Source organism: Chaetodon trifascialis, chromosome 6 (assembly GCF_039877785.1).
Source record: "Chaetodon trifascialis isolate fChaTrf1 chromosome 6, fChaTrf1.hap1, whole genome shotgun sequence".
NCBI classification, from domain to species: domain Eukaryota; kingdom Metazoa; phylum Chordata; class Actinopteri; order Chaetodontiformes; family Chaetodontidae; genus Chaetodon; species Chaetodon trifascialis.
In genome coordinates, this window is record NC_092061.1 from 26,453,369 (window position 1) to 26,478,855 (window position 25,487).

The following is a 25,487-nucleotide window of genomic DNA, read 5'->3' on the forward strand; positions in this document are numbered from 1 at the left end:
TCAGCACTCTGTGTTGCTGCATTTCCACTGTCTCTCTCTCTCTCTCTCTCTCTCTCTCTCTCTCTCTCTCTCTCTCTCTCTCACACACACACACACACACACATCTTCACGTGGTCCAGCCTTAAAGCATCACCGTTTTTTACCCCACTGCTAGTCAGGATCCAAGACGTGCACAGTGGTCTCTGCATCTGCTGTTTCTGCTGTGTAATGACCAAATCAGTCGCATTGAGCCTCAAACACGTCTTTTAGATTGCTGTGTTTGTTTTCACTCAGCCAGTTGCTGCATGTGGGGATGACACAGCACGATGCGTAAAGGTGAGCTGAGACGAAATGGAGATTGAAGACTTGACTTCCCAAGAAGTGAGGAAATGAATTTCTTACTGCTGAGAGAGACTGTGGGTCATCCTGCTGAGACAGAGAGTCAGTGTTCATTTGTGTTCTCCAGCCCTCCTACAGATAGATGTCAGGGAGGGAGAAAGTGCATGACACCACTGATGGACCACATGAATCTGGAAGTGCATTGAGGAAACACCTGCAGTCACCTGATTGACTTGATTGAAAATAGGAAAGCATATGAAAAAAAGCTATAAATAATTACACAATAACAAGACGTCCATCACAGTCATGGGTGTACCTTGTGTAATACGAAGGAAGTCAGAAAGTCTGACTATCTATATTTACAGTACACCATTTTGAATAAATGCAATCTGCAGGAATAATCCCTCTGCTTTTCAAATACATCTGTGTCAACACCTAATCAGTTCAAATAATCTCAATATGACTGAATGTGACTTCAAATGCATCAGTGATCTGTTTATGCCTATTGCATATCAGTGAATAGACTTTCCTTTGTAAAGCCAAATGACTGGGATGGATTAAATATCATGTAATTACATCAGAATGAAAGCAGACCAAATTACAGAAAGGAAGCAGACTGGGTGTGTCGAAGTTTCCGTTTCTCCTGTCTGCTGCTGAAGTGACCTGAATGTGGAGTAAACTGAGGAGATCTCAGCTCAGACATGAAACACAAAGCACAAACACACAAGCCAACACATTACAGGAAAGCACTCGAATACTTTTATTGATGGAATTCACAGAATTGGCTTTTAAGTTCCACTGTCCACACTGGTTATTAAGCGACACACTTGTGCTGCTTGCTTAACTGAGAAATGAAACTGTGGAATATGTTGGGTTAAAATAACAAATGGACAAATGTGTTACTGGTTACTCCCTTCAGCACATGACATTTAACTACTAAACTCTGTAACCACTGAATTTTATAGGTTTGCTTTATAAACAAATATCCTTTCTTTGTCTAACATCCACCTGTTGCTGCCATGATGATGTGTAACTTGTAAATCATGTCATCTTAGTTTAGTGCTGTTCATTCACTGAGGATGTGTTAACTGTGACCTGCCAACACAAGATGAAATCGAACTTTAATTCTGATGAAGTACATCAAATGGTAATATTTATGTTTCATTTTGTGCATGGTTCCTTACAAACAAAATAAAATCCAAACTACATGTTGACACTGTCCACTAGCTAATGTCTTACAGGCTGCCAGTGCTGTGAAACATTAGAATATTTTCAGAAGCGTACATGTTGTTGGGGTAAGCTGTTATCCAGAACAAGTCAGCTGTTGGCAACAATGTCACTAGCATGTGAAAATGCTGACTGCGACTGAAACAGGCTCATGTGTTCATTGATTGGACAGTGTGAGACACTGAGGACATGCAGGAGTTTCTATGGAGACTGAATGTGGCTGAATTCCCCATTGACATCTGTGGGTTTTTCACACATTTAATGAGAACGTGCCTTTAAGAAATACAATGAAATACAAATGAAAAATAAAGAACCAGATGATAAAAGAACAGCTCACACATATAGATCAGAGACATCAGATACAACTGCTCTTCTAAAGGCTAACGCTGACAAGTTAGGTGGAGTCGTACATATATACACTGTGTCTTTGGCTCTCATATGGTTTAACTGTTTCTTGAGTCACAGCAGTTACACAGCAGGCCAACAGGCCGTTAGCTCTCAGGAATAGGGTAGATCAAAGAGGTCTATGTTTTTATTGAAGATGATGGAAAACTCTTTAGAAAGCAGCTGGTGGAGGCTGATGCCATCATGAGTGTACACCCAGCGTTCACCTGTCCAGTCGTAGCGCTTGGGTCCACTGCAAAGACACAGGAAGGAAATCAGCTGTGATGTTGTCGATTCAGATTTCTCAGAAAAAGGAGAAAAGCTTTTTTTTCTCCTCTCTCAAAGTTTATTTAATGCACTTCTGTCTCAATGAGGGTACTACCTCTCTTTATTGTTTTTCATGTACCTGTCACCGTAACTTTAAATGTCCATCTGTATGGACACAGAGCAGAAGTGGCTCTGCTCTGCAGAGCTCTGCGGCAGAACAGAGCTGCTGCAGTGCAGAGAAAGACAGACAGACAGCTGCAGACAGATGTTAGTGTTGTAGAGGTGCCTTCGCCTACGAGAGCAGTGAGGCAGGTGCCTGGGAACCAGTCTGTGATGGTGTGCTGTGTGAGTCACACTCAGTGGAGAATAAAATGTGGGCAAAGACACCTGGTTCATGTGATCGCTTGCTCAAAACCATCAGAGTGGAGTCAGGTGTGGCACGACTCTCCGGTCTTACCTGGTGGGAGAAGAAAGCCAGATCTGTTTGTTTGGAGTCTGTTTGTTGATGACGTAGGTGCCATGGTCCCCACCCACCTTCACCGTCAGCACACCACTCTGTCCATGAGCCAAAGACAGAACAGACACACGTGAACACACTTCTTATAACACATGAAATTTAACAAACCATCTGAAGTACAAACCTAAATGGAAAAAAAATAACATCACATTTCCAAGTGATACAAAAATATCACATAACCAACATCACCCTCTGCCTCCTCCTCAGCCTCCCCACTGAACCCCACCTCCACAGGCAGACGGTGTGTCACCCTCCTGTCTGAAAGTCTGTGCTGACCAGCTGGCTGGCCCTTATATTTACACAGACCTTCAACTGATCCCTGGTGCTGTGTGAAGTTCCATCATGATTCAAATGCCCAACAACCATCTCGGTCCTCAACCTCAGGATTAAATGAACATGGCCCCGTTACCCTGACCTCTGTGCTCATGAAACCCTTTGAGAGACTGGTGTTGACCCACCAGATGGGTATCACAGGCCCCCTGCTGGACCCCCTGCACTTTCCCTACCAGGCAATCACTTCCTTAGGTGATGTAGTTAACATGGGACTGCACTACACCTGACAACACCTCCACTCCCCTGGGACACATGCAAGGATCTTGTTTGTGGTCTTCAGGTTGGTGATTAACACCATCATCCCAGAGGTTCTCAACTCTACACCCACCCAGCTCACTGTACCAGCCTCCACCTGTCAGTAGATCACCAACTTCCTGACAGACAGGAGGCAGCAGGTGGGGCTGGGGAAAATCACATCCATCACCTGGGCCATCAGCACTGGCACCCCCCAGGAATGTGTGCTGTGCCCACTGCTCTTCTCCCTTTACACCAATGACAGCACTTCAGGAGACTCATCGGTTAAACACAACGCTCATCAGCCTCAACCAGGACGGTGGGGGGTCTGCATACTGATGGGAGGTTGAACAGCTTGTCTTCTACTACCGCCTAAAGCTGAACATGCTCATAACTGTGGAGTTTGCCCTGGACTTTAGGAGAAGCCCCCATCACCATACTCAACAGGGATCCACTCTCTCCCAGGACCTAAAGTGGACGTCCAACATAGACACAATCATCATCATCAAATTTGCCCAGCAGATGATGTTCTGCACCAGCTCAGGAGGTCCAGCGTGCCTCAGGAGCTGCTGATCCAGTTCTACACTGCAATCATCAGGTGTGTTCTGTGTTTGGATCAGCCAGGAACAGACTGAACGGACAGTCAGGACTGCAAAGGAAATCATTGGTGCCATTCTGCCATTGAGGACTTACACACCTCCAGAAACGAGCAGGAAACATCACTGCAGACCACTCACACCCTGCTCGCAACCTGTGCCAACATCTCCACTCTGGTAGGCTACAGAACACTGAACACCAAAACAACCAAACAAAAGGCCAACACTGGTGAACGGCTAGATCAGTCTAACAGTGTCAATAACCCCCTTTTAGTTGTGTCAATTTCTATTGAAACTGTGTGGAAAATTAAGAGCAACTTAAAACCAAGCCAAATTCCATAAATATGTACACATACTTACAATGAGCTTCTACTCTACTCTACATAGGTCTTCTGTCATACATGTCGTGTGTGTGTGTGTGTGTGTGTGTGTGTGTGTGTGTGTATGTGTGTGTGTGTGTGTGTGTGTGTGTGTGTGTGTGTGTGTGTGTGGTATCTTGTTTAATCTGTGCACAAACAGCAACCTAAAAATTTGTGATTTTAGGGGGAGGAACACTAATCCTTTAAGCATGCTACTACCTAGCTCACTGAAGCCGCTGCGTAACAGGGATGATGCTCTGAAAGATGGAGGATGGCCCTTTACGTATGAAAAAAAGCACAAGGAAGTGAGCGAGGAGCTTCTTCTTGATTATTCCATAAACATTTACCCTGGCACCTCTCTGAGACCCTCTGCAGCGTGCAGTAATGCTCCTAGCTCATCTTTAGCCAGCCGAGTCACAGCTCTCTTCATGCAGCTGTGTGTGTGTGCGTGTGTGTGTGTGTGTTTTGTTTATGGCCCCATATGTCACTGCAGCCAGTTGAAAAAGGGGGTCAGCTGCCAAGATTGGAACACTGGCCAATCAGTCAGAGCCAGCAGAGACAGCCGCTGTCCAACCAAAACGATTAAAACACACACACACGCACGCACGCACGCACGCACGCACGCACGCACGCACGCACACATTATTAATCACCCTCTCATGGACCACTGACAGGGTGGAATAAGATGTTACAGAGGAGAAGAGGTACAAAAAGGAAATAGATACACAAAACGGTCATATGTGTCTGTAGAATGGACGTCCCATAGGAATACCAACAGTGTCAGGACAAACACATGACAGACATACAGACATACAGACAGACAGGAGGACAGACAGACAGACAGACAGACAGACAGACAGACAGACAGACAGACAGACAGACAGACAGACAGACAGACAGACGGACAGACGGACAGGGGGACAGGGGGACAGACAGGAGGACAGTATAGTGTGAGGATACCAGAGGGAGACAAAGCAAACACATGCACCCAACATCTGCTTAAAATATTCACAACACTTGTTAATGTGCCTCGTATGATCTTACTCTGATAATATTTATCAGGCAGCCAGTCAGAGAGGCAGCTTCCAAACCTGGCTGTGACAGCACAGAGCATAAATAAAGGCAGGCTGATACACACAAACACACGCATGGAGCCCATCACGGTTCACACCCTGGTGATGTGTCGATCTGAACAGGAGATGACACATTCGAACACTACAATAGCATCAGCTTGTAAACACATCACAACACTCATCTATCCATTTGTGCAACCTAGAAAGAAGTTCCAGTAAGAATTCAATGAAATTAGAATACAATGGCTGACAATGAATATTCTGAATACAAATATATCGTTGAATTGTAAAAAAAACAAACAGATATTTGATTGTGGAAAAAAGCAACACTAGCATGGCACTGAATGCACTGCATGACGGACAGGAGTCACACAGCCAGAGTTTCTGTCATCCAGTAAGAACCGTTTTGTTTTGTTTTTTCTTTAACCAGGAAAATGTGTTGAAGCCTGACACATATAAATGTCTCTGGTGAAAACAATTCCTGAGATAGATGTGAAAATATTGCGGCTCTACAGGCTATCTGCCCTGCTGCTTCTCTGATGTCTGCCCTCTCACTTCTCCATAATTTGGTGAACTAAGAGTTTATTTCAACTGAACCAGAGTTAACGATGATTGTTGGAACAGTGAAAAGACAAACCACAAAGGTTTTGTTGAGCTGTAGTTTGTTTCTGTGGTGTTTGAATGAAGTGTGTTTTATGATGATAAAATGACTTTTTGGGAATGCAGTCTAGTGGCTTTGACAGAGCACTGTAACGGCTGGTTAAACAAAAAGTGTCTTACTCTTTATTACAAATGTATCTCTGTAGGGATCCTCTCCATAATGTTGTCAGACATTTAGAATAACAATCTGAGTCTGTCAGCGGCAAAAACAAACACTTTTAGTGGGCGTACATGGACGCTGCACAATGCCCAAAGCGATTACATGGCAGCCCATTTCGTGGCTCCCGACTGCCACTTGGACGCAAAAATATGGGAAAGTAAGGTTTATAATCAGATAATATGTGACTGGAATTCCTCCTGTTTGTCCAGGAGATTGTGGACCAGAACCAAGTGGAAACTCTGCCCACATCACTTTCATTGATTGAAAATGAAATAACATCAGAATATTAGGAACAGCATGTCCATCTGCCTGATGCAATACCTGTTTGGTTAATACTTTTCCAATGGATTTGTTTAGATCATGTGGTTTAACAGTGTATCTGCTTATGTACAGTCATTGTGCACTCTGTTGTGCACCTGTCTCTAACAGAGGCACCACTTCATTTCTGAGCTAAGTTAGGGTTAGCAAGTTGGTCAGTAAGGTTCTATCACAATTGATTGAATAAAAATAACAAAACTGGAGCAGGTCTGACCTCTAAATGTTCTCCTGTTCCCTGATCCTCAGCCTGTCTCTCTGTCCTGAAAATGTATCCTCCTCTCTGATAGGTCAGAGTTAGGTCTCTCACTGTTTCTGTGTAATTCCCGGATTTACAGTTTTTAAGCTTCCTGTCAGATAAACTCCAGCTGTCTGCCAACTGTGATTCTACTGGGCAAGAAATCAATAAGGCAACAGAGCCCAGCAGCCAAACAACAGGCCACGTCTGAAACAGAATCATGGTGCACAGAGGGGTAATGGGCCGTGCACACAGCCAACACCTGCAGTCTCCTCTGTCGTCTCTCCACAAAACAATTACAGCATAGACGGGTGGGACATTCCTACGTCACAGCTTCTTCTGGCTTCTGGTTTTTACTCTTTAAAAGTTGTCTGTGTGCTCATTTTGATCACTTTCTATTAATCTATTGCTAATGCTGTCATGGGTGAGTTTGGCCAATGGCAAATGTTCACCAATGTAATACACATGTGCTGTTTGAAGGACAGGAGGAGGACCTCTGTTAATGAGATGTTTATGAAAGGGAAACAAGCCATGCAGCTGCCATAAGTAATGGGCAACGTAGAGGCTCGTTTCATAATTAGTTGTGTAATCAATTAGTTGGTTATAAGCCAAATGACTCTGGTAGCTAATCAAAAGCATTTGCTCGTTAACTGTTATTATTTAGTAGAATTATTTATGGTTTACAGATGATGTGATGATGTTCTTTTTTCTTTATTTTATGCTCATGTTCCCCATTACCAAGCTGTAAAAAAAAAACAAAAAAAACAAAAAAAACAAAACAAGAACCACGACAGTAAGCCTGCTGTCTTCCTCTCAGGTGAGAGCCATATGCAATGATGTCAATCATCCTAGACTATAGAAACACCATGAGCTGTGGTCAGAGATGTTCCACAGTGACAGTGAGCAGGAATTAGACTGACTTACAGCGAACACCACATCATAGTCTGGTCCAGTGAAAGCTTCATCTGTCAGGTCTTCAAAATAATCAGCCAGAGCATCCAATGTCTCATCTACCAGCTTCTCATACGCCGCTTCAGACAGCTCACTTTTAGACACAAAGTTACATATTAGCAGAAACATTCAACACCAGCTAGTGATGCTTAGAGAGTGTAAAAACTGTGATTTACCTTATGTGCACAGGGGTGGGTTTCTCCTGTCTGAGTGATGTCAGATGGATGCTTTTCCTCCACCTACCACCATCACCTCTGCTCTCAAACCACTGACAGAAAAACTGAGATCAGATACGATACAACATGGACTCGCTGTGGATCATCAGAATTGTACTGGTTCTCTACACCAATGTTGGTTTCCTTTATTTTCAGTTTCTCGCTTCATTAGATAAGAGATAGGATTTTGGGTGTGACAGGCAGCAGCAGCAGCAGCAGTATCAGAAGTATAAAAATACGTAGAAAGGAATAAGATACAAAGTAGAAAATTGAAAGAAATGTAAACGGCATGATGATGAAAGCATAGAATCACAGTGCAAACGATGCAGAGTAGTAAGTACATAAACACAGTGCTGCATTAGACCAAACTACAGTTGAACTGTCTGATCGCAGGTGAAATGAAGGACCTGCGTCATTATTTATCCCATGAAATTTCGGAGTTCACTCAGATTCCTGAATACAACTTTGTCTTAAAAGCTAAATGTGGCGGGATTGAGGAGACTCTTACAAAATGCGCTCTACGCGTTTAATCTCTTGTTAGTGAGAAAGAAATCCTTAAACTGTCTATTTTTTAATGGAGTCTGGAAGCAGAACTTACTTTGTTTGGAAGACGACAGATGGGCTGCGGTGTGTATTTAGTAAACGGGCGAACCCCCGTAACGTGAGACAAGGTCCTGACCTAAAATATAAAAAAATATCGAAGTAAGTCATTGCGTGATGGACCGTGCGAGCCGTATGATGTAACAACTAGCGTGAACTAGCGCTGCGTCCCACTGTTAGCTACCGTTAGCTATATAACATCAACGCAGCGTGTGTGGTCAGCTCTGAGCTACCTGGTCAGCGAGCTTCCTGACCCTCTGCGCGGTCAACATGCTGAGCTGTGTGTTCGCAACGTGACATAACTGTGAGTAAATACAAGGAGTTTTAGTGAAGAAAAGCATGGTCTACTGGTAGTTTGTGTACGTTCCAGAAAACTTGACCGGCGCCCTAAGTCGTCTTCTTCTTCTTCTTCTCCTTCCGTCTTTTCTTCTTCGTGTTTATTGGTTAGATGCACACTAACGTTCAATATCGCTACTGGCCGCTGTTGGAAAGATGGTAGTGTGTGTTCGTTAACAAACACTTCATTCTCAAGGGCCGTGAAAACGGCTCCATTTTGATTCACTTTAGGCTTTTTTTTTCTTCTTCTTTTTCTTTTTGATATAATTCCTCCCAGGCTGTCCTCCACAGCAGGAACCATGTGTACACCAGCTACAAAACACATTTTGTAGGCTCAAGAATTTATTCCCTTTTAAATAATGTCAGATTGAATGTGTTTCTAAATTATGGAAAATAATAGAATCGGCTCATATTTCATATTCCACTCCACTCAAAAAACACAAATGGTTAACATTTAATCATATTTTAATAGTGAATCCGACTATTCATAAGTACGATATCTCATTCGAAGCACCCCTGTCCAATATTGAGAAAAAGAGAATAATAACTATGTGACGTATTAGAAACTTGCAGACAGAGCGGAAGGAAGGAATCTGTACCATCTGAGATTTTGAGGGGCGCTTTGGGCAGTGAAGGACACTTCTGGTTGGGCCTGGCCCATGTTTCCTTCCTGCCATGCAGCACTTCCTGTGCAGCAGACTGTACACACAGACACTGCACAGAGTCAGAGCACCGCTCATCCAACTCTTTCATTCTTTCATCAGCATGTTCCTCAAATGCAAAATGCTGCTGATTCTTAAAGCAGTCAATTAATTCAACTACCTACATTTTTATTTTTAATGAAGCAAAGATCCTAGAAATTCTAGAGCATTGTATGTGCTTTATTTTGCCTGCAGCACATACTTCACACAATTTTTTATCATGCCATTCTTAAAATGTAATTTCTAAAGAGACAATCTAACAAGTGAATCCTAAACTCACCACAAGGCCACCACTCATTTCAAATTATCAGAGGGGCAAGGATTGTATAGTAATGTCATGTTGTCATGGCATACTCAAAAATACATTTTTTCTGGCTAATCTGTATATATCTATTTGCCACTGAGTGTAGCACATACAGATACACAAAGGCAAGAGGTTGACCTCATACATAAACTTAATTTACACCTCTGTCATAATAACATACAATGCAAGGAGGTGTCACATTTTTTAAGCTTATCATGTTAAGATCAAACATCCAGAATGCTGTATTATGCTGTTGAATGACAGGAAAAATAAGAAGTGACCTGATATTTTCCAAAGATCAGACAATAAGAGGTGCCAAATATTTCAAGGACAGGCAGACATTAAAAAATTACTAAAATACACCAGTAACCTAATTTTAAGATACCTAAGTTACACTTGAAGTGTACTGGAAATGTTCAAGTAATATATAAATATGCAAATGTGGACATACTTGTAATCCATGAGTAGTACACTTCATGCACATTATAAGTGCAACATATTTCAGCAAATTAGTGGTCCACTTTAAATCCTCACTTAACATACATTTTTAGGAGTTTAGCAAGTACACTTAAGGGTACTGAAGATGTTCAAGAAGCATGTAAAAATTAACTAGTATCCCTATGTAGATGCATTTGTAATCTGTTTATGTACACAAAGCACAACTTACATTATAAATGCATTCAGTTCTACTTTAAACTGAAAAACAGCACAGTACATTTGCAGTATATCAAGAACACTTAAACAATATCACAAGTTCCACACAGGACACAAATCCCACTGACAAGTCCTGTTCTTGTCCGTGCGCTTGATAGACTAAAAGCTGGCTGGTAGATTTTATAAATTGACTGTGACTAACGTTAGTCTCTCTTAGGTACAGCTGAACCTCCTCTCATTGGATGAGACAAGCAAACTTTCAGACTCCTCATCAATTAATGTTACAGCAACAGCTTACAGTTCTATATACTGCCACCTGCTGCAGCGGAGGGGAATTTAGCAAACATCAAATAGGCTGTTACGCCTCCCGTCCTTCTTTTTATTTTTTATATTTTTTAAGGAAAGGTTAACGCTAATGGACAGTGGGAGAGAAGGGGACGAGTCTGCACTTTAATGATCAGTCAGCAGTGCATCTGCATGGCCGCAAACATAGGTCATGTTGTTGGAAAGCATGTGATCTGTGCAGGGTCTGAACCTCTTTATAGATAAGATAAGATAAGATAAGATAAGATAAGATAAGATAAGATAAGATAAGATAAGATAAGATAAGATAAGATAAGATAAGATAAAACTTTATTGATCCCATGCTGAGGATTTGTTGTTACAGACAGCAAGAATGAAAAGGAGAAGTAAAAAAGAACAAATAAACAATAAAAGATACAGCATTAAATCGACTCTCTATATATGTAGATTATATACAAAACGGTATAAAAATGATATTGTCTTGAGAAGGATGGCTCAGTTTCTGAATGGGAAAACTGAGTAAGATCGACAATAAATGCAGTGTTTTTGTATTATTGCACAGTAGAAAAATATATAATACAATAAATAAAACATGTAAGCACAGTGAAAACTATGTGATGTTGGACAGTCTGCTTAACTGCAGACCAGTGTGAGTAAGTTAATAAATGAATAATAAAAGAAATCCCTCAGCTCTCACATAGACTTTTGTTCTTGAGGCAACTTAAATCACAGTAACACATGAAGTCCAAACATGCGTTCATGCTATGTGACATGTCTGACTTCATGTGCTCAGTGTGTTCAGGTGGAGAACAGAGAAGCGTCCATTAACCCCTGTCTGTTCTGTTATTTACATCCAAACTTCAGACCAGCTCACACCCTACATTATTCATGACTGTGGCCTGCAGCCCTCCTACCAGGGGTTATCCAATCAGTCCACTCACAGCTGGTGAGATGTGTCGGGCACTCATCTCATTGGATGACAGCTTCTCTGGTGAGGGCCATGCACTGACAGAGATCAGTAGAGGATTTCTGACTGAGACCTATTAGACGGGATGTGGGGAAAAGGGGAGAAAGTCAAAGCTGAGTAATCTCATTAGAAGTGGAACTTTCACTAACCTATAACTGTCATTCATTGATTAGACTGATCTGTGCTAAGGCAGTGTTCCTCAGTTCAACGGATTGACTGGACATCTCAAACCAGGACACCTGCAGGATTCAAACACTCAAGCTTAAGCTCTTATTGCCTTCTGGAATTGAAGACCACAGCAGAGTTTTTGCATGTTGTATCCCCTTTTGTACTGCTGGTTATATATTATGCATGGAAGCAGTGTTACAGACTTGCATTGCTAATGACCATTGTCCAAAGCATGCGATAGTGTTTTCATTTTTCTGCATGTTTCACTCTTCCACTTCTTCACAGCCATTGGTTTTCATTAGTTCCAGGACTTACTGTAGGTAAGTGTAGACTGATGTGAAGTCATTATCACAGAATGCTTAAGTCTGACAAATGTAAATGTAAAGAAAGTATTTCTAGGAACTGAGCTAAAACACTAATTTGGAGGTAAAATTCAACATAACTAATGGAAGCTGTTCAACTATATACAGGAACAAGAAGAAGCACCTGAGAATTATCTGTTCAGGACCACATTTACCCACATCAGGGGCCAAAAATAAAGCATGGGCCCACCCTGCATTATGTATGTATTAGTTTGCAATTAGAAATTAGTTTGTGTTAATTAGACTATGTAAAATATATTAAACAATATTATTAATTGATTTATCTATTGATGAATACATTCACTTTTGTATTTAGCATTACAGTTCTGAGAATACTACCCGATTATGTAGATGTCAATATTATGTGTGGTAACATTACAATAGTAGATAATAATAAATAAGTATAAATTCCTCAGTTCTTTACAAGCCAGGGCATCAAGATTAAGCAACGATACGGGTGTCACCTTCTTCACTTTATACGGACACACTGAACCTGGTCCATATAGGCCCCATCAGGATCTAGGGCCCCAGGGCAGTTTGTTGCTTTTCACACAAAGCTGTGCCACATGAAGCTACTGCGTGCTGAGCTTCAAAGATTAGATACAAACTCAACTGCTAAATTCCATTAACATAGCTCTCGTGTGCAATTCATGACTCATGAATCATTAACCAAAACAGTACATTCTGTCAATGTAAAGTCATTTTGTTTATTACAAAATATATCCAAAATATTTGCCATTTGCTAGAACAACAGGGAGACTATGACTTTTACCCACACCACATCTGTAGCACATCACATTCCATTCCATTCTTAATATCAATGTTGCATGTTAATGCAGTTTAAATGCAAATTGATTTGAAAAGCCTGTCACAGCACCACCACACAGTGACAGCATGTCTTCATTTGTCTCAACTGAGTCTGCACATTTCAAGATTATAGTGCCTGACACACACAACATTCAAGTCTGTATCTGTAGTGTAGCAAATGCACAGTGCAGAGATCAGCTGAGCCATTGGTTTTGTTTCTTTGTATCAATTAGTAAATCTCAGCATGAATGGGCTTATGATTGCTTGCATAGTCCCATTTGCAGTGCAGGCACTTTATGTTACTACAATTATAATTTAGTCCCCACTTGTTCTGTCCCTGCAGGAGGTCAGCTCGGCCTTTGGGAGAGGTTTGCAGTCTTAGGTGTAAAGTGCCTCTTGGATCCAGATAATAATTCTTTCATATATTTATTTATTCCTTTCTGTAGTCAGTCATGGTTTATCTTTCTGTCCTCCTGTGGTGGAACCAGGACTTTAGTCTGCTTCTCAGTACTGCTGGACTGTGTGAGCCGCTTCAAAACTGTGACACTGTCTGTTCTTGTTACCGTCACAAACCATCCTGATGAAGAAATCAATGGAGGCAGAATCTGTAGTGAGCATTGTTCTTAAGTTTCCATGAATGGCCACGCACATTAAACAGTCAAAAACATGCACCTTCTTGGTATCACTGTTTCTGTGTTCACAATGTTCCATTTGGCAACAGGAAAGCAGAACTGTTTCATTTGAACCCAAACCCTGACAGAATTATTTAATGTGGAAATAAATTAAATCAGTATTAAGCGCTCCTTGCCAACTCCATAACACAAACAAACAGAAAATTAATAAACTTCCACAAAATAGTCTGATTAGCTCGTATGGATCCTTTTTGTATCCAACATAAAGATTGGTCAAGAGACACGTCTGCATCTCTTGGAGAGCACTTGGACTTCTGAGGTCTGTTTTCACTGAACAGAATTATTTGTCCCTTTCAAATTGTCCATGTTTTCCTGGGTTTACTGCTCACTGAAGCCGCCCTGCTCTCAGGAGGCTTTCTTTGTGCACGTTCCTGGAGTCTCCTGCAGGTTCACTTTGGATCTGCATGCAAAACAGTTCAATTAGATTCCATCATGTTTTGTATATCAAATACACACTGGTTATACATACTTTTTAAAAATAAAAGTGTTAAACTTTAACTGAATGTCATTTGTAGATTTGATATGCATATGTTCCTGAAAAAACAAACATTGGACTTGCAACTAAATATTCATACAGTCCTCACTGTTTGGGCCAGGATCATTCCGGGTGACAAGAGCATAGCTGGAAAATGGGGTTAGCAAGGTATGCTGCCCAAAACCAATGTTTTCAATGTCATGGAGGTGGCTCTTTTGTAACCTGGCTATACCTCCACGGTAACTTTGGCTGTACACCTAACCAGCTCCAGAGGCGCGTCTGTTCAGCTATAAAAAGCTCCACATTTTCATGAACTCTTGTCTGATGATACTCTCTCTGAGCAATACAGCCTACAGGATATCTCAGCTGAGGGAATACATCATATATGCAAGCTTGCTGAGCTGTATGTTCATAATGTCACTGAACAAAGCTGTGTAGTTACTGTATTTATCACATACAATATTCAATCTGTGGTTTCCGCGTATCCTTCATTAGGGGACAAGTCAGACCTAAAGGCTGTTCTTGAGTATAATGTTGGAGTATGCTGCATCAAGATGAAGGTTTAAGAGCTGGAGAATGTGTAAATAATCAGAAGGCACTGTAAGTGGTATAATAAATATATCAACTTAAGAATTTACACGATTAGCAGTAAATTGGTAATTCCATTTTGTGTGAAAGAAAAGTCAAATGAGGTGCCAAACGCCCCTTTCTATGGGAACATACACAGGGCCCAGTGAAGAAAACCTGAAGGTTCCTTGTTCCTACCTGTTGTGTGTCATGTGACTCTTGACCAGGTGGCCAGCAGCCAGAGCAGCCATGAGTGAGAGCTCTCCAGCCAGCACGGTGGCACACACAACCCTGGCCAGCTGCCGGGCGTTCTCCCCTGGACAGTCCTGACTGGCTCCCTGCACGCCCAACATCTGCACACAGACACACACACACACACACACACACACACACACACACACACACACACACACACACGCACACACACACACACACACACACACACACACACACACACACACACACACACACACAGAAATTAAGACCTGTTGGCATAACATCTGTATTTAAGCCTGAAACTTTTGCGTGTGCGTATACCTGGAGGCAGGCTTGCTGGGGGGGCAGGTTGGTGCCTCCTCCTACAGTGCCCAGCTCTATAGAGGGCATGGTGCAGCTGATGTATAGGTCCTCCCCTGTTGGTCCTGATGCCTCCATCAGGGTGATGCAGTTACTGCTGCCAACTGACTGGGCTGGATCCTGGAGGACACATATACACAGCCACACATTAACACAGGAAACACAGGGATACGTTGCAATGAATAGATACACAAAAGTTCCTTAGAGGTGCTTCACCTGTCCACAGGCTATGTAGATGGCAGCCACCAGGTTGGCTGCGTGTGCGTTATATCCACCGATGCTACCCGCCATGGCCGAGCCCACCAGGTTCTTACTGATGTTCACCTCCACCAGAGCTTCTGTCGTGGTTTTTAAAACCTGCAGCACAGAGACGAGGAGTGGATATCAAGTTAAAATGAGACAAGGCCAAGGTCAGTGGTTTAAAGGATGGCGAAATTGATTAATGCCAGTGAAGACCGTATAAAGCCTGAAAAAGAACTTTGTGCCAGTACGCAGCAGTAAGCTGCTCTCTTGGTCCAGGCTCGTCCTACCTCTCTGACCACTTTAGCGGGGATGGTGGCCTCACAGACAGCAGACTTGCCCCGGCCTTCGATCCAGTTGATGGCAGCTGGCTTCTTGTCGGTGCAGTAGTTCCCACTGACAGCCACCACCTGCAGATCTGGGAAGTGTTGCTGCAGTGTGCTCAGAGCCTGCTCTGTACCCTGCAGGCAGACCACATGTCCATCATTGTGGGTGAGATACACTGGGGTTACATGTCTTAAACTTTTCTACTGTTCAACAATATGATAATATCAAACACACACACACACACACACACACACACACACACACACACAGCCATTCTAAAACCGTCACCTTCGAGATCATATTCATGCCCATGGCATCTCCAGTCTTAGAATGGAAGCGGATGTAGAGATTTCTCCCAGCCAGACCAACCAGCAGCTTCTGGAGCCGAGCAAACCTGCCAACAGCAACCACAGACTCTTTCATACAAAAACAACAGGTAGATGCACGACGGACACACACATTGATCCTGTATTAGTCTAGTTCCGTCCATGTCAGGTTTCATATTTTACCTGCTGGTGTTATCAAAGGCTTCTTTGATGGCTTGAAAACCGTCTGTGCTCTCCAGCCAGGCCTTGACCTCAGCAGCCTGGCAGGCAGAGGGCAGCCTCACGACGGGTCCTCGAGTCATACTGTCAGCCAGGATACGACTGCTGGCTCCGCCTCCCAGCTGCAGCGTGCGGGGGAAGGGCCACAAGTCAGGTACAGTGCATGTTCTCACTCGATCTTCCTCTTTCATTCACTTCTTGTTTTCCTTGTGAGCTCAGTCTCAAAATCCCATGTTCTCATATTAACAACATAACCTAAGTACAAATTCTGTATTTATGTACAATATGGCCTCCTCTTTCTATCATCTTATCTTCTATAAGTCAGATGTAAATTTACACAGCCAAAACATTCCACATGTGAGGAACATGTTAGTCCAGATTGTAATACTGTATGTGTCACGTTTAAAACAGGTCCTATGACCACTGTGTGACATGAGATTTCAAAGCAGAGCAGCATGTGAAATGGATGCCTACACCTGTACATGTAGCTACAGACCTTATACCTACTTTATTATTTATGGTTGTTATTATTTTTTCCAGTGTTTTCTGACATCTTTTTCAAAAACTAGCAAACGAAACCAGCAAAGACAACGCCTAATAAGAGACTGAAGGCAGTAGCCGAATATTTGCTATTCATATGTTGCTGAGTGAATCAATCATTTTGTCCACCCTGTAGCACGCTATCAGCAGCTTTGGAAAACAACATAGCTAACACTTACAGCTATTGCTCGACAACCGCGGTTGGTACTGGCAACCAAGCAGCCCTCTGTGGTTGCCATGGGCACCTGAAACTGTTTCCCATCCAGGTGGAGTGGTCCGGCCACACCCACTGGTACAGGCATGTAGCCAATCACATTCTCACAGCAGGCGCCCATGACCTGGAAATCAGAAATATTGACAAGCTTGTAAAACAGGAAGCAGAGACAATAGTGTGCCTGTGAATATTCTCATTCATCCAGGTCATTGTAAACTTCAGGGCATTTAATCGTTCGCAACTGGACTTTGTCAGTTTGTCTTGGAAGACGTTTCTCTCATCCGAGCAGGCTTCATCAGTTCATGCGCACCAGACTAGATAGGACAGCTGTAGTCTAATGAAATGGTGTTAGGTTCAAGTATTTATCCTCTGAGTGAGGCCAACCCCCAAAACCAAGGATGGTATCACTCTATTGTGAGGCAAACGATCCCCCATTAAGGGGGATCCCTGCCCCGCCCCACCTTAATCGCTCAGAGGGTAAGGTTAGGGTTAGGCTCCAGGGAATGAATGTAAGTCTATGTAATGTCCCCACAAGTGATAAAAACACAACATACGTGTGTGTGTGTGTGTGTGTGTGTGTGTGTGTGTGTGTGTGTGTGTGTGTGTGTGTGTGTGTGTGTGTCTTTACCTTGGAGTAGTCATAGTCGGTGTATGGCAGGGAGGAGAGTGCAGAAGGAGAGGGAAGCTTTGCAGATATCATCTGCCTTCGTATGGCCACTCCTCTCTCTGGTCTCTCCATCATGGCCTCCAGTTTGTATGCAGGGATGTGTTTGGAGTTGACCAGCAGCATCACCTCAGCATCACTCAGGAAACGGGGCCCCAGCTGCAAGAGACAGTAGTGGCTTACTATTCGCTGTGTATTGTGGCCACTGGCCAGTGGCTATTTCAAAACTCATTGCAGATTAGAAGACAAAAAATGTAGGTCTTTAGATCGACAAAGGATTTCTGAAAATCAGTGACGTATTTCAACATTGGACAAAGCAGATTGTGGTTGTTATTTACACTACAGTACACTTAGTATTTTTCATCAGATATACTATATGTTTACAGTCATTTGCTGGGGGGAGCCAGTGAAGCTGGCTGCTATGGATACAATTTAACATAAAAACCAATTCATCTTTTACCAGTTAATTCAGTAGTCAAGTTCTCCCAATGCACTACAGGTGACGTTTTTGAGTTGTTCTTTGTACTGGCTGCAGAGGGAAAGTGATAATTGCTATGATAAATGTATATGTAGCTTAGCATTAATGTCAGTACCTAACATGTCTTAGCAAGAAACGTTCCATGCAGTGTGAGACACGTCTGTCTGACTTGCAATGAACCCTCAAGTCACATCTAAGACAGTACAAAGTTGAGCTGCTGGCTGGATGAGAGGACACACACAGCAAGTGGAATCAGTGCAGGTGTCTTTTCTGTTGGCGTCATGCTCTAATTGGTTCAACCTCACAGAGATAGTGGAGTGACTAAGCTCATTACAGTGTAGTTAAATTACACAACTGCCTCAAACCCTGCAGTCTTATTGGGACATGGCTCCATGACTGAAATAGACACCTCAGGGAGCTGGGAAGTCGGCCAAGGTGACGTAACATTCAGCCCCCTGAGAGGAGGTTAGCTGTGAAAGGGACGTTTTATGGGTTCATGTGTTGTCTCACCTCAGGGTTGTTGAGGATGGCGACACATTCATCCAGGTTTCTGGGCTTTTGGGAGAGACTCGGCAGATCGGTCTTGGACTTGAGCTTTTCTTTTTCTTCTTCTTCTTCTTCTCCCAAGACAAAGGAGGTCTTTGGCTGGGGATCGGTGACCGGGGGGGACAGGGGCCGGATAACCTCATCTAGGGAAACAAGGTGAAATTGGATACCACAGTACTACACAAGTCGATCAGCTAGAGTATCATCACTGCACAGACGCACCTCTCTCTGTTTTGTCAGCGGGCACTGGGGCAGCCACGCTGGGACTTTGGGGGGGGGCCAGGGGTCGGGGAACGTATGGCTCCTTCCTGCAGCAGGTCTCAATGGGCCGTCGTGGGGTCAGGGTGGGGGCTGACATAGTGATGGGGTTCTTCAGTGAAAGCGTAGACTCCATCTCAACCTGCTCAAAGAAGATGTACTTGATAGCCAGCAGCAGGGCCAAGGTCAAACAGATCACCTGCTCTATGTCCATGGTTATCATCCTGTCGGAGAAAAGGGACAATAACAGAGTTTTCACATCTTCTTACTTCACATCCTGACATACAGTGTCCACAGTTCATAAGCTTAATTGTATCTAGAGTATTCATTTCTGAGGACACGCACTATGAAGCAGTGCAGTGTACGCAGGGTAGCCGTCATGCACACAAGAAGTTCAAAGCAAGCAAATCACTGGCCTGACCTGGTGAGGTAGAAGTGCCACAGTGGTTTCTCTGGCTCGATCCTCCTGGGTGAGAGGTGGTCCAGTTCCATGCCGACCTGTGGGATGTCCATTGTGGTGTTGATGGACAAGGGCTCAGCGATCCAGCGGCTGTGGGCGTGAACCATCACCAGGCCCAGAGACTGCACACAGAACAGAGAGCGGACATCACACTCATGTCCAAATGAAAACAAAGAAACAAACGAAGAACGAGAGGCGGTACCATGATCATTTTGACTCTCTGGGTCACAGGGTTAGGTTTGTTGTCCTCCTCCTCCTCCATCACTCTGGAGAAGTGGCTCAGCTGCCAGATAGGATGGCCCTCCTGGCTCTCACGGGATAACTAGAGGAGCAAACATAAACAATCAATCAGTCTGACACAAACACACACATGTACACACATACAGTGAAATGTTGCACCCTTACCTCCAGCACCAATGAGACACATGCAGGGAAGAAAGTCATGAACACGAAGTAGTTGGCCAAGACAGACATGCAGCCGAAGCAGCACATGATTTCCAACTGTCGCACACCTGAAACAGATCAAACAGAAACTCAGATGAGAAATGGTCATTATTTTACCAAAGTGACCAAATCAAACAACTACTATTCACTACCTGCCTTCTTTCATTTCCTCTTGGTCAAATTACAGTAAAATAAAGCCATCATCTGCTGAGGAGTCTGAGCAGATGATGATCATAGCATTGATATGCTCAGAGCATTTACCTTGGTTCATAAGTTCTTATTCCTAACAGGTTTAAATGGCCTTGTCTTTGTCAATACTTGACCTCTGTGAAGAAAATAAAAACCGTGACCTCAGCTCAAGGAAGTGAAGTAAATTTCATGAAACCCTCCGACTGCAAACCTTAGTATCACTCAAAGAATAAACAAAACTCCCAATGGCAGCAAGTACCTGACATGGTTCCAACTCCGATCACTAAGCACTCCACCAGGGCATCCAGAGTAAAGGTAGGTCCCAGGACTGCCATGCCACGAGAAATGTTGTCCCTCACCTCATCCTGGACAAAGTGACATACAACATACCAGTCAGACCTGCTGCTGAATTTCAGGGGGAATTACGCAATACATGACGTGTCAATATTTCTTCATACCTGAGAGCTGGAGCTTAAGGCAAACTTGGCAAGAGCGCATGCTTTGGAGAGGTCGATGAGAAGCAGGAAGAAGGGCAGAGCCTCACTGGAGGTCAGAGCAGAACAATCAACTAGAGCTTTTAACAGACAGACTGATAAGAAAGGGCAGTATGCAGAGAGTGTCCTTACTTGAGGCCCGTGAGCTCTTTATCAAGAAAGTGAATGACCACTGTGCTGAATACGAAGCTGGAGAATATGGTGAAAAGGCCAGCAATGCCTGCAAGGAGAATGTATGTAGTTAGTTAGGTCAAAAAAATCAATGTCCATCTTATGACATCTTATGAACATCAATATGTTACCTAAAATGTATTTGGATCCCAGTTGTCTCAAGTTCTGGAACTGGAAGTAAATATAGACGATGGCAATGCAGCGTGTGATGGTCAGGATGATGATGTCACTGCTCAGAATTTGCTGTAAAAAGAGAGGAAAATCTGAGCAGTGGCAGGCCACAGAAATTCATTACAAATGTTTGGTATGTACTGTAAGGGATAATTCTCAATGAAATGCTTAAAAAGAATAGCTGGACCTGTTGCTGAGAGTTAGATGTTCCAGTTGAAACCACTCTAATATCTGTATGGTAAAAATAAGGCTACAGCCAGCAGCTGGTTAGCTTAGCTTAGCACAAAGACAGCTAGGCTGGGAAACAGCTAGCCTGGTTCTGTCAAAAGGTAAAACAATCCACCTAGCAGCACCTCAAAAGCTCACTAATTGACTGGTTATATCTCATTTTTTAAATATGTACAAAAACCAAATTGTAAACACGACATGGTTTTTCTGGAGACCGGGCGGTGACTTCTTGGAGCCTTGTCATCACAGAGAGGTTGGCAGCTAGCCAGCAAAGAAAGTGCTAAAGTCTCACATGAAAAGTCCAGAGATCACTACAGACTCGTGATACATGGCAATCCATCCACTGGTTGTTGAAATACTTCGGTCTAGACCAAAGTGACAAACTGCCTGATATCCTTCCAGAGAGCCACGGCTCTACCACAGGCAGAAATTATTTATGTTTTTATGGATTTATAGCTCTTGGTCATAACAATGCATATTCATATTTTATGGGGATAAGGGCACTGCATTAGAGCTGCGAGATTAGTAAAAGTATTCATATACTGTCGGTAAATCTGACATATAATCTGCGTTTTAAGTAGAAGGACAGTCCTGAGGCTCTTATAATCTAAGTCGGTGGCCTACTTTACATTGTGTGGTGGACACACTACTACAGATAACTGACATGTGCTTCATCATCCACTTCACTTACCTCCTCTGTTTTGGGGCAGTCAAAGTTCCAGCCACAGATCTGGTCATTGCCAGTGAACATGTTCATGGACAGCATACAGATGGTGAGGGTGACTGTGCCAACGATCACCTCCCAGGGGTGGGAGGCCACCAGGAGGCCGTGCATACGGAACAGGCGGGTCAACATGGTGCAATAGAGCTACCAAATAACACAGGTAGATCAATGTAAGGTGGGAGAAGCTGACTGCACACCTTTACCTGGACTTGGATGTTAAGAGCAATGTGGAAAACAAAAGCATTCACAATGTGATCACAGGAAACTCAGCCACAGTGGAGATCAAAAATCATTATACATTACATTATGTGCATGTTATTTACTGAGTCTTTCCATTTTATGCTACTTTACACTTCACCTCCACAAGTCACAGGTCCACAAGTTCAAAGGGAAATACTGCAGTTTTACATCCCTTCATTTATCTGACAGCTGCACTCATCAGAAACTTCACAGAGTAAGACTTTTCAGACAAAACATACAATCATCTTGTCAGATGCGGTGATTATTTCATTCTTTAAGCCATCCAACGATGTATAGGCAAAATTAACTGCACCTCATCCAACTACAATATTAAACTGCTAATTACATGCTGATGTATTAATGTATTCACCATAACAGCAATCAACTAACAAGGAAAATTATTCTTAAATAGCTTTAAAAGAGTCATTCTGGAATATTAATGCCTACTTTTGTATTTCATACTTTTTATACTTTCAAGTAAATGCATTTTTAAGCCTTAAACACAGTAATTTTATATGGTGATTTTGCTACTTTTATTTAAATATATTCTATTTTTATACTCATATTTTATTTATTCTTGGAAGTTTGATTTTATTACTCTTTATATTCATGTATAAGCCCACTTTTTGTATTACATGTGACACCTGGAGTCCATACAAATTAGAAGTCGTTTCCATTTTGTATATTGCCAGAAACTGAATGGAAATCCAGATCAACATTTTCTATACTTGTCACTGTTACTAATTCCAAACAGATGCAATACTTAGGTGTAGTAGGTAAAGATCACTGAAACACTCCTGTGACAGACTACGATTTCATAGACAGGAAGCCTCCAACTCAACTTCCAAAATGAATCAAGGAAGAACAAAAAGCTCAATCTGAAGATCACTGTATAAACTATGTAGAGAAAAATATAGAATTAGCAATTAAATCATCAATCTACGAAAAAAAAAAAGATATTTCTTACCGAGATTAAATTACCACCCATAAAATCACCATGAATCCACAGTAAATATCCCGCCTTTGCTTTAAATAGTTCTTGAGAAATGACATGAAAAGTACTGCTCTTTGTTCATGCTGGTGATTGAAATCTCTTATTTGAGTTTATATGTTGTCTGGCGGAGCGGCTTTGTTGCGGCTTTTGCGCCCGCTCCGGTTGCGGTTTATTTTTGACGTACAGACGCACGTCTCTCCGGATGGATTTACTCATCCATACAGTCTGTACAGGTCTAAGCGTATTCAAATATACGACATAAAATGAATATTTCACACTGACTGACCTTGAGCCGGTAGGAGAATGAGAGTTGAGAGTGAGCGGGTCCCTGCCTCCCGGTGCGGTGCGCAGACAGCAGCAGCAGCAGCAGCTCCCTCCCTGCGGCTCACTGAAGACCGATGGAACGATGGCACGCTACTACATCTTCCGACACTTCAGCCAATCACGTCGGTCACCTGCTTCACGAGCGCTTTATCCACGCCCCGTTTCCTAGGCGACGGCGGTAAGTGGGCAGGGCCAGAGCTAGGACGTCTAATCTCACCACCACACACGGACACGCGGGCAGGAACAGCAGAGTGTGAGAAGCGCGGAGCGGTGTTTGCACTGAGCCTCATGAAGTCACATTACTGTTTTACAGCAGCTTTGTGACAGTTCAGCCAAACTCCTCTGCTGTATACTCTCTGTTCGTGTTCATTTGCATCAGACTTCACATTAATGAGCGCAATATTTCACAAAACTGCACGATAACCTGAATAATAAGGGAACGGTTTGTGGGATATATGCTTTCCTCTCATGTATGCACTGACACCTGTTTTCTGAATTGGAATTGGAATTTCTGAATTATTCAATGAAGAAATAAGTTGTATTTTAATGGGATCATTTTGACATTTTTTCAAAGTTGCTCCATTTCATGTTGCATGTGATCATTTTATCTCTGTATTTTCAGAGCACTGATTTTTGATTGTATTTTCATATGTCAGCCCTTATGCACATTTTGGTGTGCAAAGTTCTACAGACATTGCTTTCAAAATCCATTCTGACATGGTGCTGGGGCGCTCTCAGGACAGTTCAGACATTTCATGGCATTTCAGTGTTGTTTGTTCACTGTGTAAGGACGTGGATGATTCAAGGTTAAGTTCAAGGCTGAACCAATCATTCAGTAACTAGCTGATCCTCAGAGATGTATTTCCATTTCCCCTTTCAAAGTGTTACACATCACTGTCACCTTCCCACATCAGCTGCAGCCTACCACAATGGATGGTCACAGTGGCTTATTTAAATATTCTATATACAATAAACAGTATAAAGGAGCCTACACAGAAATAGCATCAGCAGCATCATAAAGACTGTATGTTTTCCAGCTGCACACTATGCATTTCAATTTGCTTTTTTAAAATCTTGTTTTAGGTATTCGGTTTGTTTTTCAGATGAATTTCCACATCACACCACGACTAGCGTCTGACACCTACAGATTAACCCTCAATGGTCAAAACTACACAGCCACAATCGATCGACCCCCAGGAGTTTTGTCCCCTCTGCCGTAACAGAGCTGAACAGAACATCCTGACAGTAACATGCCTGAGTTTATGTGTTTGTGTATAGAAAGTTTGAGAATGGGCTGGTAGTGAGTGTATGGTGTAGGATGCATGTATGTATTTCTAAAATTTGATATATTCTGTCTGTTTGTGTACTCTGAGGTTGTGTGGAAACAATTTTCCTTGCAGAAGGACAAATAAATGTAAATCTAATTTAATGGTGACGTGATTTCATTTGAGGAATGAATTACCATTGTGTTTAGCAGTGCATGCTGGGAAAGGCTCCAATCACACAGGCAAACGGTACCAGTGAAGTGATGTACAATTAATATTAATAGCCTATTTAAGTAACACTATTATTGAGCCTTATTTAACACGTTTAACACTGAGCTTTATTTTAAAAGTTTCTATCAACCATTTTCTTTCAATTATTTTAAGTCGGATGCTGAAGAATGGGGTCAACCTTGAAGGTGATGGTGACAGCTAAAATCGCATTTTGTCACCTTCTTAAAATAATCAAAAAATTGAGCCATATGTTGAATCTATGATATTTCTTTAATTCTTTTACTCAACAAGGTTATGACAACATCACTACTGACATACTAATAACAATGTCTGTCACTTATGTAAAAAAAAACAAAAAAAACAACAGGCAAATTTTTGAAC

The 25,487-nt window shown here is 42.5% G+C and overlaps 2 protein-coding genes across 3 annotated transcripts; both read right to left on the minus strand.

The window, feature by feature from the left end:
• Positions 1 to 1,056: 1,056 nt before the first annotated feature.
• fxn (frataxin) lies at positions 1,057 to 8,889 on the minus strand. Of its 2 annotated transcripts, none has more exons than XM_070963574.1 (6): positions 8,681 to 8,889; positions 8,446 to 8,526; positions 7,809 to 7,900; positions 7,606 to 7,726; positions 2,654 to 2,751; positions 1,057 to 2,182 (listed from the first exon to the last, which is right to left on the minus strand). In XM_070963574.1, the coding sequence occupies exons 1-6, from the start codon at positions 8,786 to 8,788 to the stop codon at positions 2,044 to 2,046; spliced, it is 639 nt and encodes a 212-aa protein (XP_070819675.1). In that variant the 5' UTR covers positions 8,789 to 8,889; the 3' UTR covers positions 1,057 to 2,043. The 2 variants fall into 2 exon arrangements, with proteins under 2 accessions (XP_070819675.1, XP_070819674.1); XM_070963573.1 differs by having other exon boundaries at positions 7,809 to 7,912.
• A 4,037-nt stretch (positions 8,890 to 12,926) lies between these two features.
• LOC139331958 (3-hydroxy-3-methylglutaryl-coenzyme A reductase-like) lies at positions 12,927 to 23,691 on the minus strand. The gene is made up of 20 exons (XM_070963566.1): positions 23,573 to 23,691; positions 22,020 to 22,196; positions 21,061 to 21,172; positions 20,891 to 20,978; positions 20,723 to 20,807; positions 20,524 to 20,629; positions 20,037 to 20,143; positions 19,834 to 19,953; positions 19,593 to 19,753; positions 19,136 to 19,395; positions 18,878 to 19,056; positions 17,854 to 18,048; positions 17,191 to 17,349; positions 16,436 to 16,593; positions 16,215 to 16,320; positions 15,890 to 16,060; positions 15,576 to 15,716; positions 15,321 to 15,479; positions 14,982 to 15,136; positions 12,927 to 14,141 (listed from the first exon to the last, which is right to left on the minus strand). The coding sequence occupies exons 2-20, from the start codon at positions 22,182 to 22,184 to the stop codon at positions 14,087 to 14,089; spliced, it is 2,682 nt and encodes an 893-aa protein (XP_070819667.1). The 5' UTR covers positions 22,185 to 22,196; positions 23,573 to 23,691; the 3' UTR covers positions 12,927 to 14,086.
• Positions 23,692 to 25,487: the final 1,796 nt, after the last annotated feature.

What these genes read in the sequence shown, in the direction of transcription:
- fxn (XM_070963573.1), bottom strand. Translation starts at nt 8,788, where the DNA reads ATGCTTTTCTTCACTAAAACTCCTTGTATTTACTCACAGTTATGTCAC. An exon ending in CCCACCCCTGTGCACATAAG is followed by an intron (nt 7,727 to 7,808) that starts GTAAATCACAGT and finishes TGTGTCTAAAAG; the next exon opens with TGAGCTGTCTGAAGCGGCGT. An exon ending in ACTATGATGTGGTGTTCGCT is followed by an intron (nt 2,752 to 7,605) that starts GTAAGTCAGTCT and finishes GCTCATGGACAG; the next exon opens with AGTGGTGTGCTGACGGTGAA.
- LOC139331958 (XM_070963566.1), bottom strand. Translation starts at nt 22,184, where the DNA reads ATGTTGACCCGCCTGTTCCGTATGCACGGCCTCCTGGTGGCCTCCCAC. An exon ending in CCGACTATGACTACTCCAAG is followed by an intron (nt 17,350 to 17,853) that starts GTAAAGACACAC and finishes TCTGATTTCCAG; the next exon opens with GTCATGGGCGCCTGCTGTGA. An exon ending in GCGGTTGTCGAGCAATAGCT is followed by an intron (nt 16,594 to 17,190) that starts GTAAGTGTTAGC and finishes CGCACGCTGCAG; the next exon opens with CTGGGAGGCGGAGCCAGCAG.